Source organism: Aedes albopictus, chromosome 3 (assembly GCF_035046485.1).
Source record: "Aedes albopictus strain Foshan chromosome 3, AalbF5, whole genome shotgun sequence".
NCBI classification, from domain to species: Eukaryota; Metazoa; Arthropoda; class Insecta; order Diptera; family Culicidae; genus Aedes; species Aedes albopictus.
In genome coordinates this window covers 242,704,643-242,731,201 of record NC_085138.1, presented here as the reverse complement: position 1 = coordinate 242,731,201, position 26,559 = coordinate 242,704,643, and the positions used below count along the sequence as shown (strand labels likewise).

The 26,559-nt window shown below is 43.6% G+C and overlaps 2 protein-coding genes across 7 annotated transcripts in view; both read left to right on the top strand.

Moving 5' to 3' along the window:
* Positions 1–26,559, top strand: part of LOC109415904 (mucin-3B) — a 363,111-nt gene that overhangs the window by 88,207 nt on the left and 248,345 nt on the right. The window lies entirely within an intron of this gene.
* Positions 1–26,559, top strand: part of LOC134290669 (uncharacterized) — a 37,493-nt gene that overhangs the window by 1,337 nt on the left and 9,597 nt on the right. Inside the window, exons 2-3 of the mRNA XM_062857846.1 lie at positions 71–2,446; positions 2,963–3,162. Of these exons, the coding sequence (XP_062713830.1) occupies positions 71–2,446; positions 2,963–3,162 (2,576 nt within the window). The remainder of the gene's footprint in view (positions 1–70; positions 2,447–2,962; positions 3,163–26,559) is intronic.

Sequence of the window (26,559 nt, the reverse complement as noted above, 5' to 3'; positions counted from 1 at the left end):
GGTTGTTGTTAGTTCCCAAGTTCCGAATCCTATTGAAAGTGTTGCATCTGTCTCCAATCCCGTCCAAAAGGTACCTCGTTCGGATGGCACGCTATTGCTTACGGCCATGGTTGATGTCCTTGACAGCCATGGAAATTCCTTCCCTTGCCGTGCATTCCTCGATTGTGGTTCCCAACCACATTTGGTTTCCCGTTCGTTTGTTGAACGATTGGGAATCGACCAGGTACCTACCCATGTAGAAGTTATTGGAGCTACCGGTAAGCGATCGGTGCTCGACAGAAAGGCAACACTTTCGTTCCGGTCCCGTTGTAAGGATTATCAAGCCCGGATCGAATGTTTGGTCACCGATGTGGTGACTGGTCCCCTCCCCGGTCGTAAGATGAATTGTCGGTCTTGGAACATTCCCTCAGGTCTTTCGCTTGCTGATCCCACTTTCCATACTCCAGGAGAAGTGCAGTTACTGATTGGAGTTAAACTGTTCTTCGATTTGATGCTTCCCGGCCATTTGGTGCTAGGCCAAAACCTGCCTATACTCAAGGAGACTCGTCTAGGATGGGTCGTTGCTGGTGGTGCTGAGGACATGGATGAAAATCAGCACTGCTACACGGCCAGCTTGCGGCCGCTCACAGAATGCATCGAGAAGTTTTGGTCTGTTGAGTCGGTCGAGAATAGTAGCGTCATTTCCAAGGAGGAGCAAGATTGTGAACAACTTTTCAGCTCGTCCACCGTTCGAAACCCAGATGGTAGCTACACCGTCCATCTTCCATTGAAGGAATCCGTGAGTGAACTAGGCAGTAACCGGTATCTAGCTTTGAAACGTTTCCATATCCTGGAGCACCGCTTCAGCAAGAATCCCGAATTGAAAAAGGCTTATGTCGATTTCATTAATGAGTACAAGTCGTTGTCCCATTGTAAGCAGATTTCCGAGTCAGATGATACCCCAGGGAAACTGGTTCATTATCTACCGCACCATGCCGTCCTCAAGCCAAGCAGTTCCACTACTCGCTTGAGAGTTGTTTTCGACGCCTCGGCTCGAACAACTGGCCCATCTCTGAATGATGTTTTGATGATTGGCCCCACTATCCAGGATGAACTTTTTTCTATTATCCTACGATTCCGTAAGCATCGGTTCGCGATAACCGCTGATATCTCCAAAATGTACCGAAGGATTCGTGTGGTCAAAAATCATACTGGACTCCAGCGAATATTTTGGAGAGAAAATCCTGATGATCCGCTCCAAATCCTGGAGTTGACAACCGTTACCTATGGGACGGCTAGTGCGCCTTTTCTGGCCACTCGATCATTGCTGCAACTTGCCCGTGACGAGTGCCAACGTTTCCCTGTTGCATCCAAGGTAGTAGAAGAGGATGTCTACATAGATGACGTGGTGTCAGGGGCTGATACCATTGAGCAGGCCGTTCAGCTTCGCTCGGATTTGACCGACATATTGAATTCCGGAGGTTTTCCTGTGCATAAATGGTGTGCAAGCGACGCAGCCATCCTAGATACCATTCCCGAGGAAGACCGCGAAAAGTATTTGGTGTTTGAAGATTCCGACGTGAACAAGGTTATTAAAACCCTCGGCCTATTGTGGGATCCTGAGGAAGACGAATTTCGTTTCCATTGTAAGTTGCCGTTCCAACCGTTGTCTGTTCCAACGAAACGTATCGTCCTTTCCGAAATTGCTCGTTTGTTCGATCCTTTGGGGCTTGTGGCCCCAGTTATAGTTCTCGCCAAGATAATTATGCAACAGTTGTGGAAGGATAAGCTAGGATGGGATGATCCGTTGCAAGGCGATAACCTCCAGTCTTGGCTTACGTTTAGAGAATCCCTGAAATATATTGACTCCGCCAAAATCCCACGCTTCGTTGGCTTGGTAAGCGTCGAGAGTGTTGAAGTACATGGGTTTGCCGACGCTTCCCTTCGTGCGTACGGAGCAGTCATTTACTTACGAGTTGTATCTGGTTCCGATGTAAAGGTTTCATTGCTCTGTAGTAAATCCAGAATTGCTCCATTGTCACCTTTAACGATTCCCAGATTAGAGTTATGTGCCGCCCTATTGCTGTCCAGACTTGTTCCCAAATGCGTTGGGTCGTTGAAAATGGAAATTCAACGCATCTGCCTGTGGTCTGACAGCAACATTGTTCTCGCCTGGTTGAAAAGGTTGCCCAACGATGTTTTTGTCCGCAACCGGGTGATGGAGATCAATTCAGCCACCCAAGGTTTTATTTGGTCTTACGTTCGTTCTGAAGATAACCCAGCCGATGTCGTGTCCAGGGGGCAGTTGCCGCAAACTCTTGCCAGTAACAGTTTGTGGTGGAATGGACCGACGTTTTTGAAGCTGCCCCAGTATGAAGTTCTGATTACAGATCCACTTCCGGAATCCGAAATGCCTGATGATACACCGATTGTGCCAATCGTCTCGGCGACGGTTGTTTCTCCCGACGTACCTTTCTTAGAAGCCTTCGGATCATTCCGAAAATTGCAGAGGGTGATTGCGTACGTCTTACGGTTTGCAAACAACTGTAGAGTGAGGCACGCCGATCGTGTGTTATCCAAACATTTGACAGTTCCTGAATTGCGTAAATCCATGATGACTATTATCGGAGTCGTTCAACGTCTTGAATTGTCGGATGAAATCAACCTGATTTCGTCAGGGAAGCATAGTCGTCGTTTAGGTCCACTTGATCCCATATTGGTGGACGGTTTGTTAAGAGTAGGTGGTCGTTTGGAGAATTCTCACCTATCGTATGAAGCTCGCCACCAGGTTCTTCTTCCGAATAAGAGCCCAGTTTGTGAGCTTCTGATTCGGGACATGCATCTCGAAAACCTTCATCTTGGTCCTTCAGGGTTGATGTCTCTTATGCGTCAACGATTCTGGTTGATTAACGCTAAATCAACCATTCGGAAGGTTTTGCGGAGATGCGTGACTTGTTTCCGATCTCGTCCTCGCTGCCTACAGCCTATGATGGGTCGCCTTCCGGAGGCTCGTGTCGTTCCCTCCGCTCCGTTTTCTCGAACCGGCGTTGATTTTGCCGGACCGGTATTTGTGAAGGTTGGTCTCCGGAAGTCCGTTCGCGTGAAGGCCTACATCTGTATTTTTGTGTGTCTCGCTACCAAGGCCATTCATTTGGAGCTGGTTTCCGACCTGTCGTCCGCAGCGTTCGTGGCTGCTCTCCACCGTTTCGTGAGCCGCAGAGGCTTAGTTGAAGAGTTACATTCCGATCACGGCACAAATTTCGTAGGTGCAAAATCGGACCTCCATGAACTGTTCCTGATGTTCAGAGATGATCAATCCAAGGGAAGGATTGATGAGTTCTGTTCTGCCCGTGAAATTGTCTGGAAATTCATCCCGTCTCGCTCACCCAATTTTGGTGGGTTGTGGGAGGCCGGGGTGAAGAGTACGAAAACCCATTTACGAAAGGTCTTATCAAACGCCTGTCTCACCTTCGAAGAATTCTGTACTGTACTGACGCAAATTGAAGCAGTACTTAATGCGCGTCCACTCGTCGCCAACTCGTCGGATACCCATGAACCGTCTGCTTTAACCCCTGGCCATTTTCTTATTGGTCGAGAATTGGTCGCCATTCCCGAGCCGACGCTTGAAGATGTACCTGTCAACCGCTTGACCCGTTGGAAATACTTGCAGTCTCTTCGACAATACTTTTGGAAACGCTGGTCGAATGAGTATCTCAACACGCTCCAAGCTCGCTCTAAGTGGCATAACGGTTCTCCAAACGTTACTCCTGGGCTCATTGTGATTATTAAAGAAGACAACCTTCCACCGCAGTCATGGAAATTGGGCAGAATTGTGAAGGTTTACCCTGGCAAAGATTTAGTAGTAAGGGTAGTTGACGTTGAAACATCTACTGGGGTATACCGTCGTTCAGTATCCAGACTCGCACCACTTCCAATCGAAGACAACGATCGAATTCTCGCATCTACAGATCCACAGTGAAACCCGGCGGGAGAATGTTCGGTTCCGAACGTTTATTTGTTTGTATTGTTTGTGTTTTGACCAATTTTTTGTTTTGTATGACCCACTCTGTGTGTTAATGCCCAAAGAACCATCTTTCCCTTCATTCCCCTTCCCATTTGACCCATGTTCCCCCATTCATCGTAATTTGTCTTTTGAATGATAAGTTTACCAATACCTTTCCCTAATTAGTCTTAAGAAAAGTAAAATCCTTCTAGAAGCTTCTCCCGTTCTCCAGACCAGTCATTTTTTGTTGTTTTTGTTGTATCTTGTCATTCCCACTGAAAGGGGAGGAGCCTATTTTGTAGTAGTTACTGTCACACATTACTGTATTTTGTAGTATATAAGTAAGTCATGTAGCGCAGAGCGCATCAGTTTTGTTTGACACGTCGCGGAATAAACATCATCGCTAAACGAATCACCCGGAGTTTTCTTCTGCCACCGACAAGCCATCATTCCTGCCTCCGCTGCCGAAGCGAAGCGGCCGATCGCTGCTGCTGCCTCGAGATACAGTCCACCGCTCAACCGAGCAAATCCCGAGCATTAGCGCTGTTCATTCAGACCGCTCCACAACTCGACCCCACCAGTGGTAATCGATTGTGGATACCGGTTTGACTGCACACGGACAGACTAGTGCTCCAGAAGGTGCCAACCGAACAGTCGTTGCTGGAGCACCAGCAAGGAATTTTCAGTGCCCCATCGGTCCGCTCCACGATCAGAGCTTTCCGGTAACCTGTAGTGGATACCGGACCGACTTGCACACGGGTTCAACTGAACTTTCCTGGCCTGTTGGTGTTAGCCAGTGGCAAATTTCGGCTGCCCTTCTCTGGTTCCGTTCCCCGTCCGGATCTGCCCACATTGTGCACCGCACAACATGACTCCAAACTATTCCAATATTGTTCATGCTGAATGGCCGCCCAGGTGTCAATATGAAGATTTACCCATCACTTCGATACCGAAATAGCTAGTTCAGGTCCAATGAAGTCATGTGATGTTCCAGTGCGAGCGAGAATCGCCAGGTACCCATACAAGGTGAACAGCGTTTGCTGAATTCCGCTCCTCGATTTGAGTTCGACAAGCGATAACTTACGATGACCTAGAGTTGGCCGAAGCAAGTACTTTAATAGAAGCCTGGCTATCTGAACAGTAGTATATGACTTTGCCCATTACGTGCAGCTGAAGTGCCGATTGTACTTCGTAAATAAGAGCAAAGATTTCAGTCTGTAAAACGAAGCAGTGTCTACCAAGTGAGGAAGGCTGATGTAGCCTTAGCTCACGAGAGTGGACACCATCTCCTGGTCGACCTTCGAGAGACATCAGTGTGGCAAACGATGCCGTCTGAATTACTCCTCTCCAGATAACCAGATGCCCACTTTTCCTGGGAATGAAGTTTCGTGGAAAATGTCCTGTATGAGAAATTAAAAGCAATTGTAAGATCACTTGGAGCAAGGACAACTTCGCCCAATTCACCAAAAGTGGAAACAACGAGGTGTGTGTTGAACTGCGGTTCACATGAGTTGCCTCTAGTAAACCGAAAACTCATAGTTCTTCTTGTTTGAGATGAATGTGTAGTGGGAATACGTCAAAGAGAACTTCGAGCGCTGGCGTGGAAGTTCAAGAGAACCCTCCAGACATCGCCATTAAGCACATCCGTTGGAGATGGCCTAATATTGATTGGATCGTTCTCACTTCGCCTTTTTGTTACCACACAAGACATCCATAAGCCAATATTGGCCGAACAACAGTAGCTGTGTAAATCCATTTGATATACTTGGGTTTTAGACCCCAAGTTTTACCAAAGGTTCGCCGGTATTGAGTGTTTGTGTTAGTTGTTCAAGTGAACTCAATATGAGATGCCCAGGTAAGCTTGGAATCAAGAATAACTCCAACGTACTTTACCTGTTCAGTCACATCGATTTCAGAATCAAAGAGACGCAAAGCTCGAACACCATTACGGTTCCTTTGAATTCCACTAAGAATTTGCATCCTTTGACAGATACGTATTTCGACCTCAACTGTAAGGTCGAGTCAAGTACAAGACACTGAAGACGACCTTACAGTTGAGGTCGACATACGTATCTGTCAAAGGATGCAAATTCTTAGTGGAATTCAAAGGAACAGTACTTAACGCGATTTTCTTTTATTTACCATTACGGTTTCGCTTTTCCGCGAAAAGAATAATAGATGCTTTACTCGGATTAACCGAAAGACCATATTGGCGACACCAACCCTCAGCAACCTGAAGGGCGCTTTGCATCAGGTCGAAAAGGGTGCTGATGCACATACCAATTAATAATGTTAGGTAGTCGTCGGCAAAACCATAAGTAGGAAAATCGCTATTATTGAGTTGGTGAGTATCCATGAAATGTGGCCGCAAGCAAAACAGTAATGAGTTGGTTGACCGGGGGTTCCTGAAACGCAAAGTTTGCGAAATAACATTCACATGTTCAAACAAGATGTAGCAATGGTCAGATAAAGATTCTTCATCTGACACATGCCAATTGGTCAGCTCGTGACTAGTTCTGCTAGAGCAAAGCGTTATATCTAACACTTCCTCTCTAGCATTCATGGTATCGAAGGTTGGGCGGTTGCCTATGTTGAGTAATCCAAGATCTGTACTACTTAAGTATTCCATCAAACTGGAGCCTCTCAAATTAATGTCTGAGCTGCCCCAGATTATATGGTGAGCATTAGCATCACTACCAAAAATAATCGGAAGGCCTTTTGAAGTGCAGTATGCAATGACTTGCTTGAAAGCATCCGTAGGGGATGGTTCAACATGCGGTAAATAAACCGAACAATAAACGTATTTCCTATTGAGGTTTTCGACAGATACATCGATTGTGATAGCACATACATCTCTAGTAGTTAGTTCAGAGATGAGTGTAGCAACGATTTCGTTGTTGACAAGCACGCATGCTCGAGGCATGACACGTGAGTTTGCTATTTCATTTTTGCTAAAAGTAGCAAACACCGGTTTCACAAGGTTTCCAAGATAGAAATTCCCCTTACGAAAGTAAGGTTCTTGGACTACTGCCACTTGGGCTGTACCATTTTGCACAAGCCTGCAAAGATTGATCGTTTCTGTTCTTTTGTGCTGAAGATTGCTCTGAGCTATCCTAACCGTAGCCACTACCCAAACTAGGCAAGATTAAACTCTTAACAATACCAGCACAAAAAAGAACAGCAACAATAAAGCCGGATCGGTATCGATTTGAGTGCGCCAAACCATATAAGTGAAAATATATAGGTGAAGATTTAAACTAGTTAATGACATCTTCATAATCCCGCCCTTTTTCAGCCTTAAGTATGAAATTGAAAAAGGGCAGCTGATTGTCTCGGAGAAATATAAGGTCCACCGCGCTATTGCCCCGGTTAGCACAGTAAGGGTAAATTCTGTGGAGGGTGCCCTAGAATTCCACAGGCTCCGTTTGCGATTGGGTTTTTATAAGACCCCCTAACCATTCATTCCTAGGCACGGTAAGCGTAAAGCCGCATAACACCTTGAATTAGGGGTCACCTGATTAGTGGACTACTACCACTGGAACAAGCGGTCCGTAGTGCTATTCTTAGCCAGTTGAACTAACCGCTACCGACACTTAGACAGCTGTGTACAGCTGATCGGGAAAAGAAGTTAATATTGGTGATCAACTTCATACGGGCCCGAAAAGCCGGATAAAAAAACGTACAAATTTCAAAAATAAAAAAAGCAACAAAAGTAACAATTTTATTCGATTCCCTGAGGAAGATCCAATAAGGATCGAAACGCTGGAAGAAGAAAACATTTAATTGTTTTTGACCCCGAAAAGACTGAAACGCCAAAAACTATTCGAAAATCAAGAATAACTTTAACGTACTAACTCTTAACAATCACAGCACAAAAAAGAACAGCAACAATAAAACCAGATCGGTATCAATTTGAATGCGCCAAATGCGAGGATGCACAGAATAGACTGTGTAAACCGCATAATGCGAAACTGTATAGATGAAAATTTAAACTAATCAATGGCATCTCCATAATCCCGCCCTTATTCAGCCTCAAGTATGAGATTAAAGAAGGACAGTTGATTGTCCACCACGCTATTGCTCCGGTTAGCACAGTAAGAACAAAATACTATGGAGGGTGCCCTGGTGCAACACAGGCTCCGTGTGCGATTAGGTATTTATTAGAACCCCTCCCCCTACCCATTCAATCCTAGTCTTAGTAAGTATAAAGCCGCATAACACCATGAATTAGGGGTCACCAGATTAGTGAACTCCTACCACTGGAACAGGCTGTGCTATTCTTAGCCAGATCTACATAGCTATCTAGGCTGATCGGAAAAAAGTTAATATTGATGGTCAACTTAATATGGGCCCAAAAAGCCAAGTGCATGCAGGTCCTCCCCAATCATGGTCCATGTTTCGTGTTCGTAGAGGACCTTCGGTCTTATAAGCGTTTCGTACATACATACGGTGCGAGGGTGAAATTTGTTTGACCGTTGTCGTTTTTCACGACTAACATTGTCATCAGTAAGGATACAAAAGTAAACGAATTTCTCTACCTCCTCGAGCCAATTGATCATTTTTAAATTGGGCTGGTGACCAACCTTTCTGGACCCATTTTGATGAGTTCAGCTACAATATTTACCCAGCTGCTTCGTTGGTTTTCAGTTCGAGAATTGCATTCATAATCCCTGAGTATGGAAGTTGGATATGTTTCGTCTCCGGCTGCACTACCCGAGCAGGAGAAAATAACTGAAGAATAACTAACTCAGGTATGGAAAACCGAATACCTACAACCTAAATAACTATTAAGTAGCCCTGCATAAGAGGTAAAATACCTAAAATAATAACTGGTGTGTATTCTGTGCATAACGAGTGAATAATGACATCAGGTATGGTAATACCTAAATAATAATCGGAGATTTTTCCATACAAATAGCGATTTTTCCATAATTGAATAATACCTCAAGCAGTCCTCAACACCAAACCAATAACTCGTTGAGGTATTGTATCGATACCTACAAAATACCAAAATAAGTTATTTTCAATACCTGGGCAACGAACCAATACCTTGTCTTGGTATGATACCTGACTTTGGTATGCTCCAGTTATGTGGCTGTTATTAATTCCTGCTCGGGTATCCACTACTCAGTTGTATCTCCGTTGCCCGACTCCCATGCTTACGTTCTCCTCGCCACTCATTTACGCATCGGAGTTATACCTTCACCTTTCAATCACTTTACGTCCGTCTGTCCATATCCTTGCAGATTTTGGCTCGCGATACGAAGCCTTTTTGGGGATTCATTAAAGTTCTGGTAGATCTTCCGCGTTTCTTGAGAACGGTACAACGGTTCCTTGTCCTCGTACTCAGCATCTTTAAGGCGGCGTTTTTTTTCTCGAAAGATCTGCTGTTTTCGCTTTTGTTTGTGTCGTTCTAAGTTCTGGCGAGTGCCATGCTGCAGAATTACCGCCCGCACTACGTTCTTATCCTATAAAAACGCTCTGTACTGTACTGGGCTTCTATGCGCGTACTTGATGGTGTTCTCTTCTGCACTATTTTTTTTATTGTTTTAACTGTACTCCAGCAGTCCTGTAGAGGAGGCACATCGTGCTCTTTCTCGTCTATAGTTTGACGTACCGAGAATCTAATCGGCTTTTTTTTTGCGTCGATGGGATCTTCGCATTGGTTTTGATTCATATTTTTCTCTTGTTCACTTTCCTTGACAATTGCTCACGGACGACTCGCAGAGCAGAACACACCCCTTGATTGCTGCCGAAGGACCATAGTGTACAATTTTGCTTTGAATCTATTTCTGACACACAGCTGATGATCAGCTTGCTCTTAAGTGTGATAAAGACTCTCTGGTAAGCCACTCCTTTTCCTGTCAATGTACAACCAAAGGTTGTACCGGTGTCGTTTAGCCGATGCTCACAAAGTTGCTTGTTCCCTGATCGGCTGAAAGGCTATAATCCTCGTACTAGATACTTGTAAAGTACTTTTTCGCTCTGTTCAATCCACGCAAAAGATAGAATCCTTCACCACTGGACTCTGTACTGGGCCAATCGCTTCCAGTCACTTTGGAGGATAAGTGATCTTAGGCCCTTTTAAACTACAAACAACCTTCGTGTACGCGTAATGCCATGGAGTCGCCACCTCTTCTTGGATATCTAACGCAAATCTTTACCTGTCGTTCTTTCTGCGTCTTCCCGAAGTGACCAGCCTAACGCAGCCTTCCGTATTTTATTAGCATGACTTCATATGTATTGAAAGAACTTTGTGAACCAAAACACGTCTGGAATTACATCCAGAAGAGTGCACCTTTAGGCTTATTTTGTAAGATAAGATGCCTCTTTTTCTCAAGCAGTTATCTCATTGGTTCATTGTGTAAATGTCAGCAAAGCTCAGCTCAAGCTGAAAAACTTCATCATATTTTTCTTCTTGATGACTTTCTGAACGCAATTGTTAAATTTCAAATGCACAAAATAATGCAATCTGAATAAAAGCCAATTCCATTGCGACCTAAATTAAAATAAAATCCGACCAAAATCGCAATCATGTAAGGACTGTTCAATTTATAAAACGGACAACTTGCTTGTGCGATATCTTTTTAATTTTTCAATAAAATCATTATCAGTTTTTTGCATAACTTTCAATAGTTATTCTCAAATGTAGGAAAAATATAACATTAGAAAAAATGTCCTTTTTTGTCTAACTCAGCGGTTTTCAGATCATGCACCGCGGTGCACTTGGTGCACCACGGAGTCTTGACAAGTACACCGCGGCAGTTTAAATTCTGTCTTCATTTCAAGATTCTGCTTTCAATAATGCAATGAATATCCATAGCATCAAACATACTACAAGGGATGTATTTTAAAGAATTTCGCTAAAAATCTTGAAAGTAATCCAACTAGTAGTGCCGTCTACCCCCGACACCCGGTTTGTACGACACCTTATGCAAACCAACGGAGCTCGTTATTAATTTGAACTTCTGGAAGTCCTGTGGACTCGATAAACACTGCCGGTAACCTTCCGGCTGTTTTGTTTCGATTCGGCGTTCCGTTTCACCCAGTTCCATGAGCAGAATAACTTTTGAACAATTTTCTAAACTACGATGCGCAGATTTGCGGGGGTCTAATCAAAGAGGGTACAGATTAGAAGCGGGTAAACTAACAGGGGCAGACGGTATTGTATAGGACCTGAGAAGGGATCTATCAATAATTTCAATCATTTTTCCAGGAATGTTAATGATTTAAAATTAATCTTCTTCGAATCTGGTAATTTGGCCAGAAAATCTTGAAGAAATTTACCAAATACCTTGTTAGAAATATGCAAAAGTTCTGAAAGTGAAGCTTCCAAGGATCTTGTAGGGGTTTTTGATATTGCTTTCTTCAGAAATCTAGTAATGGTATTGAAAAACCCATCCTTCAAAATATACGAAAGTAATCAAACAAAGGCCACGCAATAGTTGGTCGGGGTCTAAGAATCCGTCAAAAACTTATTGACGAACGAAACTCCGACATGTAATAAAAACAAACTGCAAGTCAATGTAAAAAATCACATCTGTGTGGGAAAACTATTTCAAAAATGAGTGCATGCACCCGAGAGTCGCATGAAAAAATAGACAATTTTTTTTAACAAATTCGATATGGGACTCTTTAGACAATAATGACCAGGTGCACCGCGTAGAGATTTATTTCCAAAAAGTGCACCCCGAACGAAAAGGTCTGAAAACCCCTGGTCTAACTGAAGCTTTTTTCGCAAAACATCAATAAAAACCCATTTCTCAAAATTCGACATAACTTTCCTCATACTAAACATGCATATTTTCATGATATTTTCAATGTATTGGAATCTTATACTACTCTACTAAAGGTAAAGCTCAATAGTTGGTAAGTAATAACGCACTAAGCAGCCTCCAGCTTGATACAGTAGGTTGCCTTGTTTACAAAGAAATTATTAAAAAATATTCATTTAAGTCCTGTGATGCAATAGCACAACGGATTCGGCTCAAAATTTGTCCAGAGCAGTAGAATACTGCTTTCTAGATGATACAGAAGAAAAATTCACTTTTAATTGCATTCATCATCAAAAATTTATTCCGTAAAGATGATCATAGTAAAAACTGCATACTTTTTGCTTCCATTGATGGCGATTTTCGACTCTAGCGAATCTTGTTATTATTTATTTTCAACAAAGTTGATTCTATGTTATTGTATACCTTATTCAATAACAATCGGATGTAAAATTTTATATTTTCAACATCATTGTTATGTAAAATTTGCATTAGGTTGCATTGTTAATTGGAAGAACCTTCAAAGAACGAAACTGATTCGATTACTGTGCATGTAATGGCACACAGTAACCAAACCAGCAATGCTATTACGAAGCAGTTTTCTGCATTTAAAACCACATCATTCCTACTTTCGACTGAATGTATAAAAAAATTGTTTATTGAATATGTTCATGCCCCTTTTGCTTTAAAATGAAATTTTGATAAAAAAAATCGAATCTCACTTGAGACTTTAATATTTCAACAACTAATTTTCCAATAGGAGACAATCAGTGAAGTACTAGATTGAAAGTAGTGAGCTGGATTTTTGTATGGTGAGATGTTCAATTCTCCATTTTTGCAATGAATTGGTGCAAACAGCGTGGGTTATATGATTTCTTGGCTAATTTGATGCTGTTTGAGCAAAAGTTTGGCTAACTTTGTTGTTGTATTATTTATTTCATGCAACTTCAACAACACAGTTACCCAACTTTTGCTCAAACAGCATCAAATTAGTCAAGAAATCATAATACCCACGCTGTTTGAACCATTTCATTGCAGAAATGGAGAATTGAACATCTCACCATACAAAAATCCAGCTCACTACTTTCAATCTAGTACTTCACTGATTGCCTCCTATTGAGTTTGAACTTCGCCAGAATGTTTATTACTCATGCTGCTGCAGCATGGCACATACTTTTCTGATAATCAAAACGATATACCATATGTGAACAGTAGTTTTGTGTATATTTTTAATTTTCAGCAATCGTAAAATTCACCTCATTTAACATCTGGCCGATTTTTTATGAAATAAAACTTTTTTTTATCCGATTCAAAAATCATTACTATAATGACAGATGATGTACTGAACAACGAAACAAGGGTGGTTAAATTTGAACTGCGCGTCTTCTTTTTATAGCCTTGTAAAGTTGTCCGTTTTATAAATTGAACAGTCCTTAAACCTGTGCATTGCAATCATTATATTTTTGGGTAGCTCATAAATGATAAAAACAATAAATTATCGCACTAAATGGTTACATTTTCCATAATGTCTTAAACATATGATAACATTACAAGATCAGATAACATCGAAAGACTCATTTTGCATTGACATTGTCCTACTTTTCCCATACTCGTATTATATAAACGGTCGTAAATGGGATCGCATTGACCAGTGCAGTTCCCAATTTGCAAAGAGATAACGAAAAAAAAATAAACATTTCCATTGCGACACACCTCCAACTTTGTCGGACCGCATCGCCGTAATACGAGCGAGGAGATTACGCGTACTCCCCCACATTCTCGCATACCCGACAGTCGACACTCGACACAGCCGGCAGCGCAGCGAGTGAGGTGACACGTAAGATATGCTCACATCGCATCGTTGTTGGTTGACGACGGCCATCCAATTCAGGCGGCAGCGACAAGATATTTAAACCTCCTAACTGTTCGTGTGTTGTGAGTTGTTCTCACTTTCGTTTTCACTTTTGGCAAAGGGGAACCGGTTTTTGGTTCGGGGGGAGTTAGGTTTGATGTTTTTATTTCGTGTCATTTTCGTGTTTCTCGTAGCGGATTTGGGCATCGCAATCAAAGCCGGTTGGTTGCGGGAAGAACGACTAATGCGGAGGAGGAGTTGCTGCGTCGTCGGACACAACCGGAACGGCTGAGGTGGAGCTGCCGCCGTTGAGACGTTCAGATGGATGAATGTTTTCATTGTATCTGCTCAAGTTTTGATAGCTTCGTGTCATCGATGGTGTTTTACTTTCATTTGCGTTCAACTTCAATGCTATAGGGTTACAACCGTAACCCTTATTTCATAAACGTTTTTTACAGCAATGAATGGGCTTCATGGTCATGCGGTAAGAGGCGTCAGTCGTCTAGGCGTTTCGTAAACTTTGGTCATCGACGGTCATCGGGGATGGATGAACTCGCGCTTCCATAAATCGGCATTTGTGGAGCGATTGCTTCTGGAGATTAACACCGACGATCTATTCAGTGATGATCTAGTCGGAATCCTAAGCGGTACATGCGACGCTGCCATGCCAAGGCGACCCCTACCCAGAAATGGACGCAAACCGGTATTACTCGTTGTATCCAGTAATCTCAGAAATCCACGGATCCTATTTGAGAGCTAGGAAGAGGTTGCAAAGAGCTTGCAAAGCGGGCGTACTTCGAAAATCAGTCAGGCATCCTACACGACCCCTTGGGTGATGTTTGCAGAGTAGTCATGGCCAAAATGAAGGACGCGTCAGCACCCCCAGAATGCTGCCCGAGATGCTGCAGAAGATCGTGGAAACGTTGTTCCCATGCCACGATATAAGTCCAGAGGCTCCATCTCATATGGCCAAACTGGCCGAAGCAGAATCGCCCGGTGACCAACGACGAGCTCATCACAACAGCGAAGTCGCTTCAGTTGAACAAGGCTCCGGGTCTGGACGGTATCCCGACAGTAGCCATCAAGACGGCCATCGTGGATAGGCTTGAATTGTTCAGAATGACTATGCAGATGTGCCTAGATAGAGGCAAATTTTCGGAGAGGTGAAAAGGCAAAGATTGATTCTACTGCCCAAACCCGGGAAGCCACCTGGCGACCCGTCGGCATACAGACATATCTGCCTTTTGCACACTGCCTGAAATCATTCTGTCGAGGCTAATGGTCTATACCGAGAAACCCGATGACTCTGGCCTCTCGGATAACCAGTACGGCTTCCGAAAGGGTCGATCGACGGTAGACGCTATTAGAGCTGCAACCAAAACGGCCAAAATAGCGCTCCAAAAGAAGCGAAGCGGAATACGCTATTGGTCGGCCGTCACGCTGGACGTAAAGAATGCGTTCAGCAGCGTCAGCTGGGCCGCCACCTACGATTCCCGAATAGCCCATGACGGATATTGGAGAGCTGCCTCCAGAATAGGGTGCTAATCTATGACAACAAGGAAGGTTAGAGGACAAACAATATCACCACGGAAGTACCTCAGGGTTCTATCCTGGGCCCGGCACTATGGAACGCGGCGTATGATGACGTATTGACGCTCACATTTCCACCGGGCGTAAGCTGGTCGGCTCGTGGTATACGGCAACTCGATAGAGGAAGTGGAACTGACAGCAGCGCACGCAATTGCCATAGAGAAGAACTGGATTACGTCGAGACAGTTGACTTGCAGACTCCCCCGCAAGTTCAAAATGCGCAAACTTGGACAAGACCGTGGAGCGAGCATGTGCTCTTCGAATGCTCACGTGAAGCAAGGTCGAGTATGCAGGAAATATGCGGTAGAGATATCACTCCGGACAACATTGTTGTGGGGGTGGACAAGAGTGATTCCGTTACTTCCACAGTCTCTCGAATCGTACTTGAACTACAGAAAAAATGGCGTCCGGCCCAGAGCAAGTTGAGTTGCCCCGCCCCGCGTTTGTATGTGTACTTTAACGAGTTTATGTTAGCATTTGAGTATGCGAAAATTGACAGAATAATAAGTGAAATACATATAATAATTGCAGAAAGTGATGACACTTTGTGAGTTCGCTCGCATCCTTATGTGAAGATTTCAAGTTGATCATATTGCGATGTAGTCATATGTTATATAAATTAATGTGTATTCTTATACGATTTTACCTGATACATCGCAACATGTTCAAAAATGACATGATATGCGATGAAAACTGCCCCTCCGCCGTGATGAATTAAAAACAAAATCTCCATCAGTCTTGTTAGAGATCACCGTCATTTGAACCTTTTCGTCCATATTCGGCCTCCTTTGTCTCCGACATTCGCCACACAAGCAATCAAAGTACTGTACGAAACAAAAATGTCAAACGAAAGCGCTTCACCACGATAGCGTCTTCGGGAGACGGTTCGGCTTTTGTTATTCCTGTCTTCTTCCATAATGAGAGCTGTGTTGGAAAATGTGTGTCGTATTCAATGCAACATGCAAGAATAAACTAATACAAACATTCTTAATCGGAATTGGCTGAAAATCTATGCGAAAAGCTATAGTTGGACAAATATCATCGTTTCAGACGACATTGATTTGACACTTTCTTATGTTCATTGAACTTCGTTCTACCGCTGATGTTGTGTGTAAGACCCAGACAACCAGAAATCGCACAAGGATGTACGCTGTACATCGTATAAAGTACTATTTTTACTCGCTATCGCATACATATACAGCTGAGGGACAACTTTCATCGCATATGATGTTATTTTTTGAACTTATTGCGATGGATCTGGTAAAATCATATAAGAGTGCAAATTAATTTTTATAATGTATAACTACATCGTAGTAGACGATATTCTGATGTTTTATTGCGATGAACTTTACTTATTCGCAAAAGAGTTCGAGCGGACTCGCTAAGTGTCAATTGAATTTGCATAATTGCGCACTGCGATGATTATACGACTTCGCTTGGTACTTTTCTTATTATGTCAGTAAACTCGCATTGGTGTACAAACTAAATCGCATAAAAGTAAAAATAAACTCGTTGAAATGTGCATACAAACTCGCATAAACTAGAATCGTTAACGTTGATATATTGCGATGTGATATGTGACAACAATGAAAGAGGTGCTGTTGGAGTGCAAAAAAGCTACATGAAAGTTAACAGTCATCATTATGGTTACAAAACTTTGTAACTTGTCTTAATTTTTGTTTTGTTGGACTGATAATTAACAATGGGTAGTGCTAGCAAGAGAGGGGTAGTGATAACTGTGCGGGAAATCACGCTTCGTCATTTTGAGCTCCAGATAGATTGTCGAACACGTACAGCGCAGGGAAACCAAGTGCATAGCAACAAACACTGAGGTGAGTTAGAATATCATGACAATTACTCAGTGTGTTTCATAAGTGGTGTTTGGAGTTAAGTGTGAAGTGTGACTCGAAAATCCAAAGGTTCTTAGTTTGATACTGAGGTGACAAGAATTGTTTTTTTTATATTATTAGGTCGTATAAGATGTTATATTACGTCGCAATAGTGCACACCGTGCATCGCATAAGGTATCGCCTGAAGTCATATGGCGTTATTATTTTTTTTGTCAATGCACGTATAGCGCCTCCAATTTTGTACGCATAAGGCACTTTTACTGCATATCATGCGACGTAACTTTACCGCATAAAAGTACGTATAATATGAAAATAAACTTCATTATACGTGCAAATTGGTTGTCTGGGGAGGTAATGGTAACGCATAAATGTAACAAAGCAAGCTGACACCCGACTGCGGCAACGAAATGAAGGTAGTGAGAAGTGTTGAATGTTTACAAGACTGATCTCCATTTTCGCTAATATTCAAAATTCTATTTATAACGACGGATAAACTTATTTGCTTCATCGTGCTGACTTACACCAGGTACATCCGGATGCAATCAGTCGTAAAAGTTCAAATTTGAATCAAACGCTACCAAATGTGCAAGACGTCGCAGAAATAATGACAGCAGCAGATTTGGTGGATAACAACGCTGGAGCAATCGTAAAGATCGTGTATTGCGTCGAAAATCAACTTACGGTAAAAGTTGTACGGTAATAAATTTAAATTTAAGCTCTGACTGTTCGCTTCGTGGTTGCCATGCCGCCTTGCTGCAAATCGGTAGGTATTGTTCCGCACACCATCGGTCAGGCTCTGCGGCATCACTTGAACCTGGCGATGATGCGTGAAAGGCTTATCGATGATGCAGAAGATGGGTTCGTCCCAAAATGGCCCGAGCGGGTTCTCGGTTTGTTCGTGTGTTTCTTATGTTTTGCATTTTAGCAAGATCAACAAAAAACCGGTAAGGCCGAAGGGCGAATGCCCACCATCGAGCTGAACAAGAGAAGATCCGCTTTGGAAGAACTATTCGCACCATCGCATCGCACCGTGCGAACGTGAAGGAAGAAGAGCCGCTAGCTGCACGCAATCACCCGAACAGTCGTACGTATTCTTTATGACTTTTTTTACGCGCTATGATGACCCATGCGGTTCAGGGTTTCCAGATTGGCCGGGATGATTGCGGCGGCGGATGAGTTCGACGTTTGCAATAATATTGTTTCGTTGTGTAATACGGGTGCATGACTGGACGATAGTGGGTGATTGATGAAAAATCCCTTTGATGTAGTCACATCTATACCGCACATGCTGGCGATTTGTTTGAATAAACATGTCGATTACGCACAAGGGCGTGAACCTTAAGTGTTTGTATTGATGCTAATCGGTCAAAACGGTCTGGAACAATCTTCAGCTGAAACAAAAAGATACATTCCTGCGGTTTGAGTGGAAGGAAGTTAAGTCAAGTTGCATTTTAATTATATACTAGGTACATAAATAAAAATGGAATGATGTTTGTACACACGTGAGTTCAAATGTCGGCGACGCTTCAATTAGAATGCCGACGTTTTTACTTCGGCGAACTTTTATTGGAGATATTTGATTGCACATATCGACTTCGGTATAAAATAAATCAATATGTACAATACACACAGCACGAGCGGTGGAACGAAGTTCAATAAACATAAGAAAGCGTCAAATCATTATCGTCTGATACAATGGCATTTGTCTAATTCAAGCTTTTCGCATAGATTTGCAGCCAATTCTGATTATGAATGTTAGTATTAGTTTATTCTTGCATGTTGCATTGAATACGACACACATTTGGCCAACGCAGCTCTCATTATGGAAGAAGACAGGATTAACAAATACCGAACCGTCTCCCGGAGACGCTATCGTGGCGAAGTGCATTCGTTTGACATTTTTGTTTCGTACAGTAGTTTGATTGCTTGTGTGGCGAATGTCGGAGACAAAGGAGGCCGAATATTGACGAAAAGGTTCAAATGAATGTGATCTCTAACAAGGCTGGAGATGACGTAGCGCAGAACGAATGAATTTTCTCTGAACTCTTTCGATGCGTTGAATATCGTTATCGTTATATGGGGCCCAGACGACTGCCGAGTACTCCAGGATGGGCCGCACAATTGAGTAATATAGTGTCTTCAGGCAGTAGATGTCCTTGAACTTTTTGGCAAAGCGAAAGAGGAAACTAAGTTGCGATGATGCTGTCGCCACGACATAGGCGACATGGTCTTTGAATGTCAGTTTCGAGTCAAGCAGAACTCCTAGATCCTTGACTGTCGATTCGCGCTTCAACTGGACATCTTCCAAAGCGTAGTCAAAGTGGAAAATGGACTTTTTGCGGCCGAATGAAATGACAGAGCATTTCGAAACACTTAGAGGAAGAGCGAAATGAACGGCGGGTGGTTTTCGCCGCTGCAAAAGCCGCGCTTAAGACCGAGATAAGAGCAAGCAAAAAGGCCTGCTTCGAGGGTCTCTGTCAGAGTGCCAATACGAACCCGTGGGGTGACGCCTACAGGATCGTTATGGCAAAGACGAGAGGTGTGATGGCTCCTACAGAGCAATCTCCCGAGATGTTGGAGGGGATCATTGGAGGACTTTTTCCGCGTCATGATCCTAGTCCTTGGCCTCCTTTCGTAGGACAGCCGGGGACTGGGGCTGGCGATGAGGAGAGGGTCACCGATGTGGAACTTGCGGGGATAGCTAAGTCCCTTAGTGTAGGTAAGGCCCCAGGTCCGGACGGAGTTCCGAACCTGGCCTTAAATGTAGCTATTGCAGAGGCTCCCGAGATGTTCAGGTCTGCTATGCAGAAATGCCTGGACGAGGGAGTTTTCCCAGAAGCTTGGAAGGGGCAGAGCCTAGTACTATTGCCAAAGGCGGGGAAACCACCCGGAGACCCGTCGGCATATAGACCAATATGCTTGATTGACACGGCGGGGAAGGTGTTCGAAAAGATCATCCTCAATAGAATGTTGCGGTTCACTGAGGGCGTAAATGGTCTTTCGAGCACCAGTATGGCTTCCGGAAGGGGAGGTCCACCGTAGACGCTATCTTGTCGGTTACAAAACCGCCGAGAAAGCACTTGAGCCTAAGAGGAGGGGAATTCGCTTCTGCGGGGTAGTGACTCTGGATGTAAGGAATGCATTTAATAGCGCCAGCTGGTCTGCTATTGCCGATGCGCTCTTGCGTCTGGGGATACCGGAGCACTTGTACAAGATTCTCGGAAGCTACTTTCAGAATCGCGTACTAGTTTACGACACGGAGGTGGGTCGGAAGTGCTTTCACATAACCTCAGGAGTACCGCAAGGTTCCATCCTGGGTCCGGTGTTATGGAATGTCATGTACGACGAGGTGTTGAGGTTAGAGTACCCAGTGGGAGTGGAGATTGTCGGATTTGCCGACGACATTACGCTCGAAGTCTACGGTGAAACGATCGAGGAGGTGAAGTTGTCGGCTGTTCGAGTCCGTATGAAGTTGATCATCAATATTAACTTCTTTTCTCGATCAGCCTAGATAGCTGTGTAGTGTCGGTAGCGATTGTCTCAATTGGCTAAGAATAACACTATGGACCGCCTGTTCCGGTGGTAAGAATCCACCAACAGGTGACCCCTAATTCATGGTGTGATGCGGCTTTATGCTTACCGTGCCTAGGAATGAATGGCTAGGGGGGTCTAATAAAAACCTAACCGCTAACGGAGCCTGTGGAGTACCAGGGCGCCCTCCACAGTATGTAGCTCTTACTGCGCTAACCGGAGCAATGGTGCAGTGGACCTTGTGTTTCTCCGAGACAATCAGCTGGCCTTCTTTAGTCTCACTTGAGGCTAAATAAGGGCGGGATTATAAAGATGTTGTTAGTTAGTTTAAATTTTCACCTATATGGTTTCGCATTATGCGATTTACACAGTGTATTCTGTGTATCCTCGCCTTTGGCGTTTTCCAATCGATACCGATTTGGTTTTATTGTTGCTGTTCTTTGTTGTGCTGTTGTTGCGAAGAGTTTAATCTTACCTAGTTTGGGTAGTGGCTACGGTTAAGATAGCTCAGATCAATCTTCAGCATAAAAGAACAGCAACGATCAATCTTTGCAGACTTATGCAAAATGGTACAGCCCAAGTGGCCTTGGTACAAGAACCTTACTTTCGTAAGGGAAATTTCTATCTAGGAAACCTTGTGAACCCGGTGTTTGCCACTTTCAGTAAACATGAAATGGCAAACTCGCGTGTCATGCCTCGAGCCTGTGTGCTTGTCAACAACGCAATAGTTGCTACACTCATCTCTGAACTAACCACCAGAGATGTATGTGCTATCACAATTGATGTATCTGTTGGAAACCTCAACAGGAAATACGTCTATTGTTCTGTGTATTTACCGCATGATGAACCATCCCCTACGGATGCTTTCAAACAAGTCATCGCATACTGCACTTCAAAAGGCCTTCCGCTAATTGTTGGCAGTGATGCTAATGCTCACCATATCATCTGGGGCAGCTCAGACATTAACTTGAGAGGCTCCAGTTTGATGGAATACTTAAGTAGTACAGATTTTGCATTACTTAACATAGGCAACCGCCCAACCTTCGTGGTATCTGCTAGAGAGGAAGCGCTTTGCTCTAGCAGAATTAGTCACGAGCTGACCAACTGGCATGTGTCAGATGAAGAATCTTTATCTGACCATCGCTACATCGTTTTTGAACATTTAAATGTTACTTCGCAAACATTGCGTTTCAGGAATCCTCGGTCAACAAACTGGGATTTTTATACTGATTTAGTTGCAGCCAAATTTCATGGATATTCACCATCCATTGACACTCCAAGTGATTTAGATGATGCCGTTGATACTACAACGACCTTCATCATGGAAGCTTTTGAAGAAGCATGCCCTCTACGATCTGTGAAGATCACAAGAGGAACCCCTTGGTGGAACTCTGATCTGGCGAAACTCAGGAAACAATGTAGAAAGAGTTGGAACAGACGACGTTCGGCTGGTTCGGAGGCTTTCAGGTCGGCTCGCATGGCCTACAGGAAAGCTCTCCGGTCTGCTGAACGATCCGGCTGGAAAAACCTTTGTACAAATGTTTCCAGCTTGAGTGAAGTCAGTCGGTTAAACAAAATCCTTGCGAAATCTAAGGATTTCCGGGTGAACGAACTTCGTTTGCCAAATGGCGATCTGACTTCCTCTGATGAGGAAGTTCTGGAATGCTTATTCAGCACACACTTCCCTGGATGTGTAGATATTACATCTTCGGATGATCCTGATGTCTTTTCTTGTAGTTATGATTCTTTAGCTTCGGCTCGGAGTATTGTAACTATAGAATCGATTGAGTGGGCTCTTAATAGCTTTGCTCCTTTCAAATCTCCTGGGCCAGATGGGATTTATCCTATTTTGCTTCAGAAGGGATTTGATTATTTCAAACATGTTTTGAAAAAACTACTTGTTTGCAGTTTTGCTACAGGGTATATTCCCAAATCCTGGAGGGATATTACTGTAAAGTTTATTCCGAAAGTGGGTCGTGCGTCGTATGAAGAAGCAAAGAGTTTCAGACCTATCAGTTTGACCTCTTTTCTTCTGAAATGCTTAGAACGCATTGTGGATCATCACATCCGTGATGTTCATCTGGCCAACGTGTCTCTTCATGTGAACCAACATGCCTACCAATCTGGTAAGTCCACTGTGACTCTTTTACACAAGGTTGTTTATGATATCGAGAAAGCATTCGCTCAAAAGCAATCTTGTTTGGGTGTTTTCTTAGATATCGAGGGTGCCGTTGACAACGTGCCTTTCGATGCCATATTGGAAGCCGTACGGAGTCATGGTATATCTCCAATGATTTCCAACTGGATTCACCAAATGCTCAAAAACCGATATCTCTTCTCGACATTGCGTCTAGCAGGGATTAGGAAATTGAGTGTTTGTGGATGCCCCCAAGGGGGAGTCTTATCACCGCTTTTGTGGAATCTCGTAGCAGATACGCTATTGAGGCAACTCAATAATAGCGGTTTTCCTACTTATGGTTTTGCCGACGACTACCTAACATTGTTAGTTGGTATGTGCATCAGCACCCTTTTCGACCTGATGCAAAACGCCCTTCAGGTAGTTGAGGGTTGGTGTCGCCAATATGGCATTTCGGTTAATCCGAGTAAAACATCTATTGTTCTTTTCACGGAAGGGCGAAACCGTAATGGCGTTCGACCTTTGCGTCTCTTTGATTCTGAAATCGATGTGACTGAACAGGTAAAGTACGTTGGAGTCATTCTTGATTCCAAGCTTTCCTGGACACCTCACATTGAGTTCAGAATCAAGAAAGCTTGTATGGCCTTCGGGCAATGCCGGCGTACTTTTGGTATAACTTGGGGTCTAAAACCCAAGTATATCAAATGGATCTTCACAACTGTGGTTCGGCCAATATTGTCTTATGGATGTCTTGTGTGGTGGCAAAAGGGTGAAGTGAGAACGGTCCAATCAAAATTAGGCCATCTCCAAAGGATGTGCTTAATGGCGATGTCTGGAGCGTTCTCTTCAACTCCTACGGCAGCGCTCGAAGTTCTCTTTGACGTTGCCCCACCACACATTCATCTCAAACAAGAAGCCCTTTCTTGCACTTACCGGTTACGGGTACTCGGTCTACTAGAGGAAACTTCTGTGAACCGCACATCAACACACACCTCGTTGTTTCCACTTTTAGTGAATTGGGACAAAATTGTCCTTGCTCCAAGTGATCTTACAATTGCTTGTAATTTTCCATATAGGACATTTTCCACGAAATTCCCTTCCCGGGAAGAGTGGACATCTGGTTATCTGGAAAGAAGTATTTCAGACGGCATCGTATGTTACACTGATGGCTCCCTTCTCGAAGGTCGAGCAGGTGCTGGTGTTTATTCTCGTGAGCTAAGGCTGTATCAGTCTTATTCACTTGGTAGACACTGCACCGTTTTTCAGGCCGAAATCTTTGCTCTTATGTGTGGAGTGCAATCAGCACTTCAGCAGCACGTAATGGGCAAAGTAATATACTTCTGTTCAGATAGCCACGCTGCTATTAAAGCACTTGCTTCGGCCAACTCCAGGTCGAAGATAGTTATCGCTTGTCGAACTTAAATCGAGGAGCTGAATTCAGCAAACGCTGTTCACCTTGTATGGGTACCTGGCCATTCTTCCATCGCTGGAAATGAATTGGCTGATGAGTTAGCTCGCACTAGAGCATCACATGACTTCATTGGCCCTGAGCCAGCTATTCCGGTATCCAAGTGTTGGGTAAAGCTTCAGATTGACATCTGGGCTGCCACTCAGCACAAACAATACTGGAATAGTTTGGAGTCATGTCGTCAAACCAAATTGTATAGTGCTGAGCCATCTCTACGGGTGGCGAAGTATCTAACTAATCTGTCTAAGCAGAATTGCAGCATGCTGGTCAAAGCATTGACTGGCCACTGCCGACTCAGCTATCACATGGCGAATATTCAGCAAGCTGATTCATTTGCCTGTGATAGCTGTGAATCCGATTATGGAACTTCGTATCATTTGATATGTAACTGTCCAGTTTTCGCGCAACTGCGTTTCCGAGTATTCGGTAAACACTTAGGGTATCGCGCCACTTGGGCGGTGGCTTCTATATTCCTCTGTTTTCCACTATAACTCAGTCAATTTTGAACCAATTGACTTGAAATGTTGTACACGCGTAGATACTATACCTATCTCACCGCATTCCAAAAGTTGTGTCAATTGGTTCAAATTTGACTGAGTTATAGTGGCAAACAGACGAATATAGAAGCCACCGCCCAAGTAGCGCGATTCCCTATTAAGTGAAACTGACTTCAGAAACCTGAATCTTCACGATATTCTGTTGTTCTTAACCCGCTGTGGTAAAGAGCTATAGGCTCTCTTTCGCTTTATGCGTTATTACAGTGCCCTTTTCAGGGCGCTGTTTGAACCCATTGTGGTACACTTGTGCGTTAGTACCCTCTTCCAGGGTATTTTTCCTATTTCCCTACCTGTCCCTATCCCCATCCAAATCCTTTTTCCTTCCTTTTCCCTCAGGTAGATGATGAAATAGGCTGTTATTTTGGCAATGGCACAAATGTCCCAAATGGAGGATAACGTGCCTCTGGAGCCGGCCTTCTGATACCTGATACCCAGTGGGAGTGGAGATTGTCGGATTTGCCGACGACATTACGCTCGAAGTCTACGGTGAAACGATCGAGGAGGTGAAGTTGACTCGATAAAGGTTGTGGAGGCGTGGATGCGGTCCAGGAAACTGGAGCTGGCTCACCACAAGACAGAGGTGACGGTTGTTAACAACCGGAAGTCGGAGCAGCAGACGGAGATCAGTGTAGAAGAGTGCACTATCCTGCCAAAGCGCTCCGTCAAACACTTGGGCGTGATGATCGACGATAAGCTTACCTTCGGTAGCCACGTCGATTATGCCTGTAAAAGAGCCTCCACAGCTATTGCGGCACTGTCCCGGATGATGTCCAATAGCTCTGCGGTGTATGCCAGTAAGCGCAAGCTTCTGGCTAGTGTTGCTACGTCCAGTCCATACTTAGGTATGGCGGCCCGGCGTGGGGCACCGCGCTAAGTATTGAATGCTACCGACGGAAGCTGGAAAGTACTTACAGGCTTATGTACCGCGTACCGTACCGTGTCACACGACGCTTCCTGCGTCATTACTGGTATGGTGCCTATCAGCATTCTTATCAGTGAGGACATGGAGTGCTTCGAAATGCGCGGCACAAGAGGCATACGCAGGACTGTCAGGATGGCCTCTATGGTCAAATGGCAGCGCGCGTGGGACAGTTCCACCAAAGGAAGGTGAACCCATAGGTTGATACCGAGGGTAGATAGTTGGATTAATAGGCGCCATAGGGAAGTTACATTCCACCTGACACAGGTCATGGTTGCTTCCGACAGTATCCACATCCAAGTAACACCACTTGTTATATAATAGTCAAAATTCAACGTTTAATACATAATCTGCTGTATTTTGCTTGCATTATTTACTTGATTTTAGACACTTATAAAATCAAAACAGCGCAAAAAATGGCGGCTTATAAAACATCTTACAAGTTATATAAGATGTATTGTGATACACTTATAATACTATTTATGTCGTCCACACCTGACGCATCATTAATCATCAGTTACAATCAAGTAATTTGTCTGTCGTCAAAACTGACAAAATACTCAGATAGTACAATCACATTCTTTAGTTGAAATTAAGCTTATTTTAGAAAAATCAACTAGCAGAAAATACTTATATTACATAACAGACTCATATGTTACAATTAAGGCAATTAAAAGCGATATCGCTTGCAGAATATCTTTTTGTAATAAATCGATATCTTATTTTAGAACCTCAATATTTGAAGCGAAGAAATTTTCCGAAAAAAAAAATCTAATAATAATATAATCTACACTTGCCAAGTGCACCAAAAAAAAAACGATTCATAAGTAATGACGTTAATGGCCATTTACTTTTCGGAAAATAAATTCTGAAATGCTTAAACACAGAGGTGGTTATCATG